Genomic DNA, 17,690 nt, shown 5'->3' on the forward strand with positions numbered 1-17,690 from the left:
GTTTTTAGTAGCTGCTTACCTAAAAATTCCTTTTAGAAGTCATTACTGGAACTGGATGTAATTTTCCTCTGTGCCCCGAAGCTAAAGCATTATAATTACAAATCCCACCAAAGAACAAGTTAACAGGAATCATGGAACCAGGGAGAAAACTTTCAAGCCATTCGATTCACTTCCTTTACTTTTTATTAGAAACAAAGTAGAGATAGAGATTCTCTCCCTCCCTCCCTCTCTCCCTCCCTCCCTGTATCCCTCCCTCCCTCCCTCCTTTTCTTTTCTCTTTTTTTTTTTTTTTTGTTCTTTTTTCGGAGCTGGGGACAGAACCCAGGGCCTTGCGCTTCCTAGGCAAGTGCTCTACCACTGAGCTAAATCCCCAACCCCCTTCTTTTCTCTTCTTTGTTTGTCTTTTTGTGCACTCCAGGCTGGCCTGAAACTCACAATGTTTTCTGCTTGTTCAATATAAACAGAACTGCTGTCTCTCCGCTGGGCAGTCGTACCAGGCTTTCAGTGCCCACAATCCAGTCCCTTAACCACAGGCTGAGCTTCCGAAGGCCCTGATTCCTCACCACTCTTACAAACTCTCCAGCCTTCTTGCCTCGATAGGATGCGCACAGGTCCTAATAACCAAGTGCAATCTTTCTGTGAATACCGTCAGTCTCCGTCTTATCTTTCTTTTCATGACTGGGCTTTTCCTGTGCACTTGCCTAGTGGGTCCTGATAGCTTCTACAGATTAGCAGTTTTCCCCTCTTAGTGAGGTCCCTGGTCCCCAGGAGACCACAATACACTTTTCTATTTTGCGACTCTAGGCTTTAACTGTTTTGATGACAATGGTGATTGGCCATCCTATCCAACTGGCCCGCCTTCTCATCTTCCTGCCGTTCTTCCGCCCCTCTCCCCCTGTATGTGTCTGCGTATGATGTATGCATTTATATGTTTTCATATGCATACACATGTGTTAGAGGTTCATGTTGAGTATCTTCTTTTACTATCCCCTTTATTTTTTGAGACAGAGTTTCTCTCTGCATCTGGACCCACTGATTTGACAAGACTAGCTAGCTAATGAGCCCCAGAAGGCCTCCTGTCTGCACATCCCTCACCCCAGGATTATAGGCACGAGATACCACGGTCAGCTTTTTATACGCATTCTCGCCCTCCAATCTCAGGTCCCCATGTTTACATGACAAGGACTTTACCAGCCGAGCTGTCTCCCCACACCCTCAATGCCAGCTTCTTCTTCTTCTTACAGCCATTATATCTGAATCCTTCTGTTGGACTCCCTACTCCCTGGGCAGGCTCCAGTGACCTCAGTGGGGCTCTGGGCCATTAGTGTCCTGATCCTACTCTAAGGGCTCTCATCTTGTGATGCTTCTCTATTAGACAGGCTTGGGCTAGCAGAAACTTGACTCTGCTTTTTAAGACCCCCGCTGAAAACCTTTCCATAGCCATTTGTTGTCCTTTTGAAGAAAGACTTTGGGCGTGGGGAATGGGGAAGGAGGGTCTGAACCTTGTCAGAGTGAATAGACAGTTTCTACATTTATTTAAAGATTTTTGAAATTAGTCCGACAATGTAGAAGCTGGCCTTGATACATAAAGCAGGTTATTCGGAAGTAGTAGAAAATTTCTCATGCTACCAAGTCTCCCATGTGTATGTTAGAAAGAAAAACCCAATTGGTGAGTCACGTGATGTGGGAGGCTCAGATTTGCCTACCTAGAACTAATCCTTTCCTTCATTCATGTATTGGTTCATTCATTCCACATATTTAGAACATTTGAAAGTTGTGTGTGGTAGGTGTTATTTTCCAGAAATTGTGAGGCACATCTAATGTGCTTCCCACATGTTCCTGAGGTCACCAGTGAGCAGTGTTTGTTCCTTTAGCTGAGCACACGTTCTCATGCAGAAAGCTGTTCTGGGTTCACCTTGTAGCATCAGCCTTGGCCCTCTTTCCCATCATACCTTGTACCTGTGTCTCTAACCACCCCCTTCCTGGCAGTAAATAAGAGGTAGCAACAGCAAGCGGTTGACTGGGGCGGGGTGCACACCCCTAGGGTTAATTTTAGGAAGATGAATTACCATCTGCTCTGGCTTAAAATTAACCAGGGCAGCTCCCACCTGGAGAGAACGGGGATCCGGGGAAATGGAATTGCTTCTGAGCTTATTTCCATTTTGAAAGGCTGGAAGGAAAACTAATGGAGCTTAGGAGACTCTCCGAACTGTGAAGTAAAGGAAGGAATTGCCGGGGAAACGGCAGTTTGGGGAGAAGTCATTCTGCCTCTGCTATGAGCTCTTGGTGGATAAAATATAGCTTGAGGCAGAAATGTGCTTCACTTCCTTGTTTGACAGGTAGGACTTCAATATTTATGATCATGCTTTTCGAGAGGCGCCTCCACCCCTTGGACATGTGTGTGTATGCACTGCCAACTTTAGAGTTTAAAACTGATCTGATTATATCAAACCCAGTGTGGTTAAAATTGAACTTATTCTCTTTCATGACAAACCTATTTTGTTTCATTTTGTTCATTTGCCTATATTACTGTGCGCATCCCCTGGCGTGTGTGTGTGTGTGTGTGTGTGTGTGTGTGTGTGTGTGTGTGTGTATCAGTTAAATGTAGATTTAGGATTTGACTAAGTTGTTGTTAGACAAGGTCTCACTATGTAGTTCTGGTTGGCTTGGAACTCACTATGTAGACTGGACTGACCTCAAACTCACAGACATCCTCCTCCCTCTGCCTCTGTCTCCTGAGAACTGGGCTCTGATTGCCAGGTAGAAATGGTCTAAAGTGAATTAGAGGAGTAGAGAGGATGTGGGGAAGTGGGACTGATTCTCAGCTTATTTCGTTTTGAAAGTCTGGAAGGAAAGCTGACAGAGCTTCTGAGGGGTGTGCTCTGTGAGCTGTGAAGGAAGGAGTTGCCTGGGAAATGAAGCTGGGCTGCTGCAGGTTTGTCCCTTTGGAACTCGCTGCTCTTTTTTTCTTTTTCTTTTTTTCGGAGCTGGGGACTAAACCCAGGGCCTTGAGCTTGCTAGGCAAGCGCTCTACCACTGAGCTAAATCCCCAACGGAACTCGCTGCTCTTAAACATGTTTTAGTGACTGATTCTGTTTGCTTCAGTTTTACCCATGTATACAATCAACTCTGATGCTCTCTTCCTTACCCTCTCTTAGCTTCCTCCCACCCTCCCAAACCCTTCTCTCAGATTCACGACATTTTGTTTGGTTTTGTGACTTGTTTCTTCACCTTGGCTTGGGAATGTCCATTGGAGCCTGTTGGGGTCACCAGTGGGCACACAGCTGAAGACAGTGACTCCCCTTCTCCCTGAATGTATCATTCTAAATAGCTCAGCAGCAAGGGGTGGGGCTGGAGCCTGACTGCTGATAGGCCCATTCTTGTGCAAAGGAACTTAAGGCCCTCGAATGAGTAAAGTGCTTCTCAAAAATGCTTGAAGAATTAGTTGTAGTATCCAGTTAGATACTTACATAGATCCTGTCTGCTGCAGTTCACTCATCACTACTTGTCCCAGTGTTCTGGGTTCCCAAATGAAAGACACACACACACACACACACACACACACACACACACACACACACACACACACACACACAGCCTTTATACTTTGATATACTTTAATCAGTTCAATGGCTGGGCCATTGACTAATCCACCTCCTTCCAATATTCCCAAGTTATTACTTACTAATTCTATCTTGGCCTTTCAGGACCCAGACGTACAGCCTTCTTGGGCCGCTATCCCCTGGCACCTACATGGTGGCTATGCTCTCTGTCCCGGACATTTTCAGGCATGTTGTTTCTCCTCTCCCCAGGCATGGTGCTCTCCTCCGTCCTTCTCCCTCAGTCTCTCCCTTGGGAATCCTAAAAGTCCTGCCTCCGTCTACCCTGTCTGGCCATTGGGTGCCTGCAACTTTGTTTACCAGTGTGAATTTTTGTAGAAACAATTCTGGGAACCCAAATTAACATAATGTAAGCAGTCACAATTAGCCCTTATATTTGTCTTATAGAAAAGCCAAATATTACATTTTCAGAACGTGTCTTTTGACTAATTTTTCAGTATTGTGATTGAACCCAGGGCTTTTGAACATGCTCTGGGAAAGCACTACTGTGCATCTCTAGTCAATCAGATCGTGTGCTTTTAACGAGTACAGACCATGCTTAGTACATGCTTTGCTTGTAAAACATTGAACAGTTGACCCACTCTGCTTCCTGAGCTATCTGCCTCGAGCAAGTTGCCATGACTTCCCCAAGATGGACAGGATTCTTTTAAACCGTGAGCCAAAAAGGTATGTCCTTTCTTTAAAAAGTTCTGATCGAATACTTTCTAGAATTCTTCAGTAAGATTTTGGGTTTTAGGAGCAGAGGAGAACAATGAGGAAATTAAAAAAAGGAAACCCAGTTTGAATGAAATAAAGGTGGTTTAATAAGAACGTTTCACGGCATCTTCCCGAGTTGCTAACACGGTTTATAGAGCAAGAACCCTGTTTCAATACAAATGGGAAGCGACTGCTTTGGCAAGATCCTGGTCCTCCTGGGCTGGGTCCCTCAGTTCTGGGGGTTGCTGACGACAGCGGTGGTGCTGTAGGAGTACGGGCTGAGCAGGGCTGCGATGGTGTAGTGGCGATGACCAGAGTCGTTGGCTGTGAAAACCACCTAGGAGAGAGGAGAGACAAGTAGTTCTAACAGAGCCCAGAGGTGGGACCCACAGTCAAAGTGTTCATCTCTCAATGCTAAACTGGTAATCATCCTCCGATTGTCTTATTGGTTTCTGGGATGGGCTGGGGGGATGCATAATTAGATTATTCCTAAGTCTGTGGAGCTGTAAGCTGCTTCTAGAGAGCTGCAGGTCTCTCTTTGCAAGTTTACTTCTGTAGTGTAGGTGGCCCTGGTCAGACCAAGCTGAGTTAGAGAGTCTGAAGGCTATTGTTCACTTTCTTGGGTTCAGAGAAAAGTGAGGAGAATGGAAACACTGGCACCCACCCACACACACACATAAAAGACCTGTGGTGAATGGTGGTTGTCAACCCCACACAAACTTCCAGACCTAGAATGTTGGCAGGATCCGTTCTCCAGGACCCTGCGCGCTGAAGTTGGCTGCGTTTCTACAAGTGACAGCCCAACCAGAAAGGAAGCAATCCCAATCCAGGGATTTCGCTCCCACTGCCCCTTCGTATTTTCTAATGTGAGAAGATGAGTATTTTAGGGAAGAAGCAATGCTGAGAGATGCTGTGGGAAGACATCACAGGGTTCTCTCTACAACACAAGTGGTTTGCGGTTGGCAGAAACGCAAGTGAAAGTTTTGGAGCTCATGAAAGTTTCTGGACATGGATTTTGCCATTAGCCACTTCTCACATCACTAGACTGTCTGCGACATGGGTGCAGCAACAGCCGGGAGCCGGTGAGCCAAACCCAGGACAGATGTTAACTATAGAAGATGCATGGAATCGTACTCATTTTGTGTACAGATTTTGGATAAAGCTTCGAACGCACTTTGAATAAAGACTTTTTATGTCCAAATATATGGTAAAGAGGGCTTGGGTAATAGAGTAAAACTAACACAAAAATAACATCCAGAAAAATGGAGGGAGAATCATCTTAGACTCTCTGTTGTATTTATTTACTGCTATTTATTGTGCCATAGATCAGGTCTTGTGAATGCTAGGTGAGCCCTCTGGCACTGAATTTCAACGCTAGCCCCTGGCCCAGGCTGGCCGCTAACTCATGAGCGTTCTACTGCAGCCTCCAGCATTAGATGAGAGGCATGTGTCGCCATGCACACTCCTCGAAGTTGCTTTTCTGTCACGTTGTCATCCAGGTTCATTTGGTTCTTCCCCAAAAGTGGAAAAAAAACGCATCTACCACGTAAGAGAGCTCAGTCATTTAAGCTCTTGCCTTGCTATTATGAAGACGTGGATTTGATTCCCAGAATATGTGTAAACATGTCTGGTGTTATAGTGTCTGTAATCCCGGAGCTGGGGAGGTGAGATAGCCTGGGTTTTGCTGGCAAGCCTCGCCTAATTGGTGAGCTCCAGGCCAGTGAGAAATCCTGTCTCAGTTTGTGTGTGGAGTGTGTGAAGGGGGAGGGGGTGGACAGAGTGCCTGAGAATGACATCTAAGGCTTTTCTGTATACTCTATATGCACACATGTGTGCCTGCACACACACACACACACACACACACACACACACACACACACATGCACAGGGCCATGCATAAAAGTTACCCCAAGCAAAGAGACCTGTTAGCTCCAAAGAATATTTCCTAATTTTCCTTGGTACGTATAGGATAGGATCATCTGGGACCCTGGCTGGGAGGAAGTTTCTTCTCAAGGCAGAAGGATTTTACTTTTCAGATGTTTTGTTGAATAATGGGTTGGGAACACGAATCAGTCGATAGAGTGTTTGCCGAATTTGACACAAGTCTGAGAAGAGAGACCCTCCAGTAAGGGATTGCCTCCATCAGATTGGCCTGTAGGCAAATCTGTGGAACGTTTTTCCTTCTGGTCTCTGCTTCAGTTTCCCCTTCCAGGTTCCCGTCTGGCTTCCCTCCACGGTGGACTGTAAGCTATAAGATGAAATAAACCCTTCTCTCCCCAGGTCGCTTCTCGGTCGTGGTGTTTATCGTAGCAACCGACAGCAAACTAGGTCACATGCCGAGCTATTTTTGATGGGATTCGTTATCTCCAGTTCTGCCCAACAGGCCTGGATTCTATTCCCATGACAGTCGCCTCTGTGAAATGAGAACTGAGGAGTCAGGGAGGCTGAGCCCAGTGCCAAGCAAAGGTTACTCATGTGGCTTTGGGCTTTGATTTAGCTCGATCTCTTACACAGAAATTGGCTGAGGCACGGAAGGCACACTAACCAACACAGAGGCCAACTCTGTCACTTGCTCACACATTCTAGTCTTGTGACCTCGGTGAGGTACTTAACGTCTCTTAGCGTCTTCATTGGTAAAGTGGGTGTAAGACAAGGCTACCTCCATAGACTGGTCGTAAGGGTGGAACAGTTTTGATTCAGAAACCGCTTTGCCATGGGATGTTCGCCTGATGATTTAGATATTGAGCTGTTTGGTTTTGAACATGTTGTCATTTTCTGCATTGCCAAGAATTAAACTTCTGGGAGCACTAGATGTGCTTTGGAATGAAGAAAATGCCAGAATTTAGAGAAATAGCATAGGGAACCCTCTCTTTGACTTTGAAATGCCCTCAAAAACAAATACAGAGAAATGAATATTTGCATAAATGCAGCTATCCAACCGTAAGCAATGTGACCAGGTTCAGGCTGTGTTGCAGAATGAGTTTTAGACAAACTCAGAAGTGCTTGCAGCCCAAGCACTGGGGATTCTAGCTGTAGAATCCTCTTTCCAGCTCATGCCCAAGGTACATCAAGAGCAGAGTGCATTTCCTGAGACCGAAAACAAAACCCAAACAAGTCAGTGTGCCCACTTACCTCTGCGTATTCATGGAATGGGGAAATGCCAAGAGCCTTCCAGTACGATTTGGTGTCCAGTTCTACCCTGTACACCCCTTCCGTGAACTTCTCATCTGTGGTGAGTCCGTGCAGCTCTCCGGACTCAGCGGTCTTCCTGAGGGCAGACAAGTCCAGAGGAATTTTAGGGGGAAAGAAGAGTTCAGTGGAAAGGGAAATGATAGAATACATGAACGTGTGTGTGTGTGTGTGTGTGTGTGTGTGTGTACATATATGTACCTGTGTATTTTTTCTGTCACCTGAATCAAGAGGGAGGGAATTCTTGCGTTTGTGATAAAATAGCAAGAAACTCAAAGAAGTTTTATGTACAGCTCTACTGTAGCATTTTGACTTATGAGACCAAAATAGAGTAAAATGTTTACCTTAAAAGTCCCAATCTAAGTATGTGGGGTCACCTGTTCTAGTGCTCTAGGGAAGAGGCACCAGGGTTGCTGCAAGTTTGAGGGCAATTGGGTTTAAGTAGTGAGTTCTGAACTGGATGGGACTAGGTGTTGAGAACCTAACTGAAAATAAATTAATTACAATTTTAAAAAGAAAGAAACGCTAAGGCCTACGGGTGTTGTTTAGTGGTAAAGTTCTTTCTTAACATTTGTATATCCCTGGATTCAATCCCCAACAACACAAAAAGGCAAACACACACACACACACACACACACACACACACACACACACACACACACACACACCATTGTATTCAGGTTTAATGACTTGGAGTCCCTGAAAGTGTCTCAAACTGCCCTGACTAACTCTGCAGTCACCTGTGACAGTCCAGTGTCCCATGGCCTAAGGGTAACTTTTGGAAGTAGTATAATTTATCACAGAAGAAAGCCTAATAAACAAAGGAGAACTTGAAACTTGTGACTTTCTCCTTTTGGAAATTTAATCTGTTCAGCAATTCTTTGCCAACAAGGAAGACCAAGTGACTTCTATTTCACCCAGACATCAGTTCAATAGTGGCAGCGTTAGAAACTGCTCCCCATTTAGTTACAACCAAGACAGACGAAAGCAGCAGTCGTCCTCGGCGACTCTGACCATGCCTCTTCCTATCTCTCCAGTTTTTCTTTTTCTTTGGTGTGGGTACAAGAAGGAAGAGTCACAAGAAAGTGTGAGTATTCGGGTGTCCATTCCATTCCAACTTAGAATCCCCTGGCCACTTTGCATGCTGTGCTCGACACTTACGTAATCACAAAGACATTAACAAACAGAAACTCAGTTAAGAGCACCAGGAGAAAATGATCTTCCCAGGGATTGGTGAAGAACGCTAGTGCTTCTGGGTATTCAATTAAAGCCTAGTATAAAGTCTTCTCCCAGGAGACATAACTGTATAGCTGTTCTGCTGAGGGAACCTTTGCTGTTTTCCCTCTTGGCTTGCTTGTTTAGGGTAATTAGCAATTTCTTCGAGATCACTAATTGTTAAAAAACAGAACAATACAGAATTGTTAAGTGGCTGGCACAGGTGGGAAGTCATGTTGACACGTGCTAGTGGGTGGCTTGAGATTGGCCAGCCCCTGGGTTTGCCTTGCAGGTCTCTCTCGATGTGTTTCTTACTGAGCACCACGGTTGCCAGGCTTACACAGAGCTACTCTGTTCTGAGCGTACATTTTAAAAGCCCCTGATTCTGGGTAACGGCAGCAAGTTCCAGAAGGATGCTTCGTCAACCCTTTCTCTTCATTAATAAATTAGCACACATGAGCACGTCCTTCGTGAGATTCTAAGACTGGGACTCAAAGCTTGAGCATCACCCATGGGTGCCAGGGAATTTGAAAACTTCTAAAATTATATGTATATGGCTTTATACACGCTTGTCTTTGAGCCTCTTTGTGGCCATGGAGTCTTTAACTTTCTTATTTTTTTAATTTCTGTCTCTGTCTCTCTTTGTGTGTATGCTGTGTGTGTGTGTGTGTGTGTGTGTGTGTGTGTGTGTGTGTGTGTATTGTTGTGGGTGGGGTGTGTATGTGTGTGGTGCACACATTTGCATGATCTAAGCTCAAAGCTGGATGTCTTCAATTAGTCTACACCTTGTTTTCTCTCACCAAACATGAACCTACCTACCAGGGAAGCTGGCGATTAATAAACTTCAGGGTCCCCCTGTTTCTAAGCTCCTACGCCAGGCTGGTGTTAGAAGCGTGTACTGCCATGTTGGGCTTCTTAATGTAGAGTCTGAGAATTCACACCCAAGTCCCCAATCTTCTGAGTAGGAACTTCACTGACTGAGCCATCTCCTCAGTCCCTGGTGACTATAACTTTCATTGTCTGCTTAAAGGGGGCTGTGATGTAAAAGGGTTGCAAACCCATGCTAAACAGTGGGGTACTGACCTCCCCTTCTACTCTCTTCAGTCTTCGATTGTATGCTGGTTCCTGGTCATGCTCTAAGCAACACAAGAAAGCGGCTTTCTTAAAAAATGTCTCTGCCCATACCTTTAACCTTCCAACAGATTCTTTAGCTCCCAGGTTCGTTTGGGGGTGTTTGTTTGTTTGTTTTATAAGATTTTTGGCTGCATGTGAATTAGTGCACCACATACATGGTAGACAGAAGAGGATGTCGGATACCCAGATCCCCTGAAACTGGGGTTTAGAATAGTTGCGAGCTGCCATTGTGGTGCTAGGAATCAAACCCATGTTTTCTACACAAGCAATAAGTGCCCTTAACTGCTGAGCTGTCTCTCGGAGCCCTCTAGCTGGTGAGTTGCATGTGCCTGTCTCTAACAAGCAGAGGAGTAAATGAAAAGCTGGAACCAATCCTGTGGTGGGCTGCTCTGTAAGCTTACCCAGAGGCAAACGGCTCCCAGGTTCCGTCTGCAGCCTTTTTGAACACTTTCACGGCCACATCGACAGCAGGGCTGCCTCGGACAGCATCCAGGACTTTGACCATCAGAGGACACTTGGATTCTCCAGCACCCTGGGCATAGAGGAGACAAGAGAGATGTCAGTGAAGTGGGTCAGAGTAAATGGGCTTGTTCTTTCCGGTTACAGAATCTGGAACAAAACCAAAAGTACATGCTGATCCCATTACGATAACATAAGTATTGACAATTAATGAGCTGCTTTATTCCGTGTAACATAGACAGCATTGTTTCCAAAGCAAGAGCAGTTTCTGCCCCCAGATGCACTGCTGGGCACCAGGGATGTGGATAATGAATTTTCAAAGGGAAAATAGGCCCTCTGAGAGCCATCGCTCTGTTTGCTTCTCTATCCGAATGGAGCCGCTGAAAAGGTGCGTGGTGCAAAAGACAGAATGGGCTTTTTCTTGAGATCATTTCAATCAGCTGTTGCTATAGTAATTCTCTCTGGTTGTAAAATAACCCTCACATATCCCTGGCTCATTTAATTATACTGATTAAGTCTTTTAAAGGACTTCATCAGAGACTGGAATAGAGTGCTGGCCAAAAAAGACAAAAAGAGATCAATAATACATTTTGATTAGCTAAAGAGCTAAAGTATGACCATAGAATAGCTATACAAAATATGTCTACTAAATATATTAAAGATATTTTATAAGAATTCAATAATAACAGCCCCACTGATAATATATATCTTTTCTTTCCTTCTTTCTTTCTTTCTTTCTTTCTTTCTTTCTTTCTTTCTTTCTTTCTTCCTTGTATCGCTAGAGATTGAACAGAAGGCTTTCCACATACTAGGCATACACCAGACCACTGAACTACACAGCCAGCCCTTTTATATCTCTTATTCTATGTTTATTTCATCATATCTTCATTATCTAAGGACACCAGAGACTGAGCATTACAAACTGAATGCACTAAAGCAACAGGAGGAAGAGTTGGAGGAACCCCAGATCTTTTCTTGGAGTTTAATGGTAAATGTAGAGTCTGGGTAGCCTTGTCCTAATAGCTCAGCTAGTTCCCAAAGCTGGAGGGAGGCACTCCTTTATCTAAGGTCTACCTGTCATGTCTGGATCACTCACAGGACCACTCACCCCAGGGCCAGCTTCAGACACAAATATCAGTCCAGCGAGGCAGAGGAGGAATAGGCGAAGGGAAGCCATCCTGTCAGGAGCCAGCAGATCTCTACGATGACTTCTCTTGGTGAAGGGGCTTTTATACCCCCTCCTCCCAAGGCAGGCTGCTGATCCCTGCCAATCTGACTCCAAACCTGCTGATTCTGATTATTGACTTAGTCAACAAAGGGAGAATAAGTAACCTACACAAATATGAACCTTGTCTAGGGAGATTAGAGCATCGGAACACTCGCTCTACGAAATATTCTTAACTGGTCATTTGACCAGCCAGATCCACACCAGAAAACAATGTAAACCAAACCAGAGCAGCTCATTTGGGCTGAGCGCATAGGATTTGAGGGGTTTCCCCTTATCAATTTCTATGCATCTTTCCCAGTTTCGATACATTTTTACCTTTGGTTTTAGATGATAGATATAAATTGTAATGATTCGTTTTTTGTTTATTGACCCCTGGCTGTCCAGGCTTAATACAGTGCATCAGAATATGCCACTGTAGTTGGTTATGAGACAAGGAAGACCCCTTAACAGTTTAAAAAAAACTCTTCTGTAGTCAAACCAAGCCTTCGGGAAGTTGCCTTTGTCTCAATGTGCATGTGTGCATGTGTGCATGTGTGCATGTGTGCATGTGTTCTCCTTTTCTAGATAAGGTTCATCCCAACCCCAGGAGCTGCTTTCGAGACTAACATAAGTCTGTACTGAGTCTCATTGGGCACTGGCTGGGTTTTTTCAGAAGTGAAATTTCTGTAAGAAAGCAGACACGGCTATGAGGGGGAGATGCTGTACCTAATGATATCTCTTCATCCTCATTGAATTACAGGAATTACAGATTGGATGATTCACTAACTAGGCATCAACTCTTGAGGTGTGTGTGTGTGTGTGTGTGTGTGTGTGTGTGTGTGTGTGTGTGTTGTATGTTGCATGCATGTAAATTAAGGCAGGTTTTTATCCTTGCAGGGATGGTATGTAAGAGATACATAGCACGTGTGTGTTTTGAACATATGTCAAAGGCAAATGTAGCTTGGGGCATCTAGACACGGGCAGACATTTCCATGGCAGAAAGAACCAAATTAATAGACGTTCATCAAGAGCCCATGAAGGATCCTAGCTTCCAGGGAGACATAGAGGGGACAGGAAGGAACCCCAGGATATGGAAATGTATAGACACCTCTGGGAGGGAGGGCAACTGTCTAAAAGCAACAATAAGTAGATACGGCCAGAGAAAGGCTACTTACAGACCTGAGCTTCGAGTCTGCCAGGGTTAGAGGCTCTGACGTACCCAATCCCAGATCTGCTACTCAATGGCCCGCGTGCTTCTGGAAATGATCTCCTACTCACTATCAGTCCACACTTTGTAAATCAGAAACATCGCATTTTGCTTTGAGGAGATTTTCTAAGAATGTTAAAAATGACATGATATATATCGTTTTGTAAACTGGAAAATACAACTGTCGTATGATTGCATTCAATTTCTGTGCCGAAGGAGGAAATGCTTTCTCCAGAATCTCTTGTGCATTGTCAACCAAGGTTAACGTCATTGTTTTCCATTGCTCAGAATGTGATGGGAAGCCATTCGCCATACAGGAACCCTAAATATTTGAAGGTTTTTCACTACCCAGTAAAGTCTTCCATACATGCATGCTAACTCCACACTCTATTGAAACCAGGAATTGCCTCTGGGATCTTGTAAACTGGCAAAGCTGGGCTTCCGCCGGACTGCAGGCCCCACCACTTCTCTAGTCCTGGAGGTTTGTTTTGAAATTCTGGCAAGAATTACAAATTGAACCATGTTGCGTTAAAACATAGACTTTGGCTTGTCCTGAGAAATTGGAAGATGACAGCAGTTGACTTACATTCCCATGAAAATAATTTATGGGGTCCCCTGTTGGGACATCTCCGTTTCCTGAGTCCCCTCCCACTCTGAAGCTAGATGACATGACTTCTGGTGCTGTCATACTTCAGCGTCTTTTTGTCGCCTGTTTTTAGTGCACATCCCATGTTCTTGATCCACGGCAAAGCCCAACCTCTTTATAAATTTGTCACTGGCCTTCTGACAGCATATTTTCTTTTACCAAATAAACATGCCCCACCTCTCTGAGAGATTTCTCTTCAGACCCAGGACCTGGAATCTTCTCTCCCCAAGGCTTTGTTCTCTGGCTTCCTCCCACTGGCCAATGTTTCCCTTCCAGTGTGACGCACTGAAACCAGAACACATTCCAGATAACTGGACACACATTTCAGATAACCGAATCAGACACACTCTCCAGATAAGGTCATGTCAACCCTGAAGACAGGGTGAGGAGGCTTTAGTCTACCTTGACAAATGTGCTCTGCAGACAGTGTTGTACCCTGAGGGCATCCATAACTGTAGTCACCGTGATCCCTCGCCCAACCCTGTGTTAACACAACCATAGAGCATTCATCATAATGAGGTATACTCGTTTATCAGTTTTATTTAGTTTTTGGTTTGCTGTTTAGGGACAGAATCTCATTTTGTAGCTTTGGCTGGCCTGGAACTCACCACGTAGACCAAGCACACAGAGATCCTCTCGACTCTGTCTTTTATAAATTTTAATCTAATTGTAGGATCCCAATTTTATCTTTGGCCATAACATACTGGTAGTTCTGACTAACCAGTGAATTAGAACACTCTCAAGTCTTTGATTTGCTTGTTTGTTTGACCTACATCAGCCTAGGAACCAGTTTTCTAAACTTTAATTTGAGAGGGGCAAGGATGTGAAGAAAGAGTGAGGTGCTTTGAAGCACAGGGAGGACATTGAGTATGATGGAAAACTACTGATGACCCTTACAGAGACAGAGTATTAGGACATGTTTGAACAGAGGCCGGGCAATCAGCAGGTAGACGACTGTCTGGAGTCTGAGTCAAAGGTCGGGCAGTATTTTATGTGACAGAGCAACACCGAAGGAGAAACTGACAGAGTAAGAATACATTTGCTGTCCAAGACATGCGTGTGGGATGAAAGGGAGTTGCCCCCTTGGAGAAGCCCAGGGCCTTTTGTCTGAGAGTCATTTTGTGCTGTGCTGTGAGCAGGTCCCATAGATAAAGACTTTTCTGAACAAAGCAAGGTGTGCTTTCTCATGTTTAGTTGAATTTGTAAAAGCTCTTCTCAGAGGATGGTTAACAGGAACCCGTGAAGACTGTGGACTCCGGTCCAAATTCACCACCTTTCTGGGGCCTCTGCTGAAGACAGTGCCTGTTCGGGGTTAATACTAACAGCAACTACCTAGAGAACACAGGGCTTGGGGTGCAGTGTATAAGTTAGAAGGTAGCGTCTTTTCTTAGCCCTTTTACTGACTTCCTTCACATCCTGGCCGTGGGGCTGTAGCTAACATGTTTCATTGAGGTGAATGAGAGACCGAGTTATTGACAACATCTCTTTCCCTACTACCAAATACGTGGTAGTTAATGAACAACTCCGCCTGGCTCTTGATTTAAGAGCCTTTGGCCTTCTCCCTTAAAATGTACCACCTCGTTCAATACCTCTTTTCATCTCTAAACAATCTCTTCTTTTGTTTTCTGAAGGTCCAAACAAACCCCGATCCAGCAGTCTGTAGGCCCTGGAGTACTTGCTAATGCTATTGCAATAAGCTGATTAGCAGGAAGGGGCCTTGGTGGGCCAAGTGTTTGTGCTGCACCTCCTGGTGAGGGAGTTAGGAGGAGAGAAATAGCAGTGTTTGGGGCTTAGGATCTTCGAAGGTCAAGGAATTCAATTTTGTTAGCTCACCTTTAGGTGGCTAAGTCCTGGAGGTTTCATTAACTCGAAGCAAATCATAAAGTCTCATTTTAAAGCCATAATGCTGATTTAATTAACAGTCAGAGGGTCTTCTGATAATCAAGGGATTGGAGCAAGAGAGCTTTGCGTGTTTTGTGAGAATGTTTTCTAGGTGGGAGAGCCTGGCTAAGATTGCTTACTTCATTGTTGAATATACATTTTTTTGTACTGGACATGCTTGAACCTGCCTTGCCCAGTGTGTCTTTCCTTCCGGGAGTTGCATACCTAATGAAAAGGGCCTTTTCTTCTCCTTTTCCTTCCTCTGTTTTCTAACCATCTAACTGAAGACTAACATTATCTAGGACACCACCTTTCATTTCAGTCTCGTGATTGAACTGTAGTGGCCATCATAGCTGGGAGCAACAATTGAGAACACCCTTCCATAAGAATGTCCCCTGATTCCTATCATGCATGCTGCCATATACGATAATGGGAACAACATTACCGAGAATTGTTGGCCTCAGCTGTTCTGCTGCCTTAAACCTACTTTGTCTCTCTCAGATGGGCCTTAATTTGTTTATTATCTGCAGTTCAGAGGGTTGACAGTTTCAAGACATCATGACTTGGTCTAGTCTGGGTTTACATTGGCTGCTCTGTTCACACATATTTCAATGACTTTATCCAAACATAGACATTCGATCGATGTGGCAAGAGTTCTGGCTTCTAGAATCCTCCAAAGATTATCCTCCTGTTTTATGTGGATAAAGGGAAGGTTCCAGGCCTTTTTGTCAAGTAGATGGGTTTCCTTTGGCTTCTCTTTGCTATTCCTTGCAGTTTTCAGGCAGATAGTGAGGCCCAAGAGGTTTGAGAGCACTTGGCACTTACTCCTGTCTGGCTACAGTCTGTGAAGGGCTTGAAGGAGCATGGTGCAGCCCAATGGAGAGATGGTAGAGACCACATCTTTCCTATCTAAACATGTCATTAGCTATTTCATAGCTTAGCCCAGTTTCCAAAGAGGATGCACTGGGCTTGGGTCAGCAGTGCCAGCCAGAATTAAAGATTCGAGTGATTTTTTATTTGTATTCACATCTTTCTTGCAATTAGCTGCATTGGTCTGAGTTCATAATTCACCATCAAGGATTCAAGCTCTGATTTTGACCACTGCTGTTCTCTTCTGACAAGGGAGGTATGACTGATAAGGAGATATTGTAAGCTCAAATAATTAGAAAGAAGTACTTCTGGGCATGTCAATGTGCCTTCAGGTTGCCTATCATTTGACTCTTAGGGAAAACATGTGTTCTTTAACCTGGAAGCAGTTGATGAATGGACAAGAATTCATGGCAGAAGTAGCTTTGGATTCATGAAGGGATAAGATTTTCCTTTTACTGTGAAAGATAGCATATCTAAGCATGTACAAAGAAACTGTGCATGTGGTTCTTTTCTTATTCACGAGGAGAAGTATGTGAGTCACCAGTCATTGATGGTGAGGGGAAAATGAATGTCGTAAGTCCCATAGGGCATGGAATGGAGGAACACTCAAAATCAAGGATTAGGAACTGAACAGATTCTGAGAAAAGCATCAGAGCTCTCCCTCCCCCCTTTTCTTGTTATCTTGCTTATGTGGCGGCCAGAGGTCAACCTTGGATGTTGTCCCTCACTCTCTATTAACTTTGTGTGTTTTTTTTAAGACAGTCTCTCACGGGATCCGAACTAATTAGGCTGAGGCATCCGGCTACTGAACCTCCTCCCCATTGCTGGAACTACAAATGCTTCCCACATTTGCCGTGCTTTTTACCCAGTCCTGGGGATTGAACTCGGGTCCTTCGACTTACATGGCAAGCACTTAACCAAGTGTGTTGTCTCTCTGGTGCGAAATGGTATCGTTTTTTAGAAGGTTAAAGAGAGGTTTAGGGGAGGAGGCAATGGAGTAGCAGTAGAGCAAGCAGAAGGGGAGAAGTCAGAGCCTGGACCCAATGGGCTCTAGATACAAGAGGGTTTCAGATTCTGTGCATCTGTGAGTTCCTATCCACATAATAAGAACAATTACGTCCTCGGAGGCAGGCGGAGAATCCCGATCACGTGGAGGTGCTGAGCACAAGGAACACAGCCATCGCAGGACCCATCTGACATTAGTTTCACGGTTGGGGCTTTCTCTGGAACAAGAAAGCATGGAGGAAAGATTTCCCACAAATATGGCAGGAGGTGAGTCCACTGGTCTTTCTGATTCATATGCTCGGGGGCACGCTAGGGAACACCACCCTCTAGAAATCTCTATACGTGCTTTAGGGTTTATGAGTTTGTGAGTTTTGCCTCCCTGGTTTATGATGAAACCAGTCCTGAGCCTGCCCGGTGGACCTTGGACGTTGCTCAACCCAAGGGAAGTAGAGAGTCCACCTAGGTGATATTCCTGAATCTGCAGCCACTCTGCCTTCAGTAAACCTCACTCTTAGGGCAATGGTAGCAATCTGGGCTGGTGGCGAGCCTTTGACTGCAAAG

The 17,690-nt window shown here is 44.8% G+C and overlaps 1 protein-coding gene across 1 annotated transcript; it reads right to left on the bottom strand.

Annotated features, from left to right (window-relative positions):
• Window positions 1-4,399: 4,399 nt before the first annotated feature.
• Ttr (transthyretin) lies at window positions 4,400-11,639 on the bottom strand. The gene is made up of 4 exons (XM_032885761.1): window positions 11,422-11,639; window positions 10,256-10,386; window positions 7,449-7,584; window positions 4,400-4,653 (listed from the first exon to the last, which is right to left on the bottom strand). The coding sequence occupies exons 1-4, from the start codon at window positions 11,488-11,490 to the stop codon at window positions 4,546-4,548; spliced, it is 444 nt and encodes a 147-aa protein (XP_032741652.1). The 5' UTR covers window positions 11,491-11,639; the 3' UTR covers window positions 4,400-4,545.
• Window positions 11,640-17,690: the final 6,051 nt, after the last annotated feature.

This window comes from Rattus rattus, chromosome 15, assembly GCF_011064425.1.
Source record: "Rattus rattus isolate New Zealand chromosome 15, Rrattus_CSIRO_v1, whole genome shotgun sequence".
Classification (NCBI taxonomy): domain Eukaryota; kingdom Metazoa; phylum Chordata; class Mammalia; order Rodentia; family Muridae; genus Rattus; species Rattus rattus.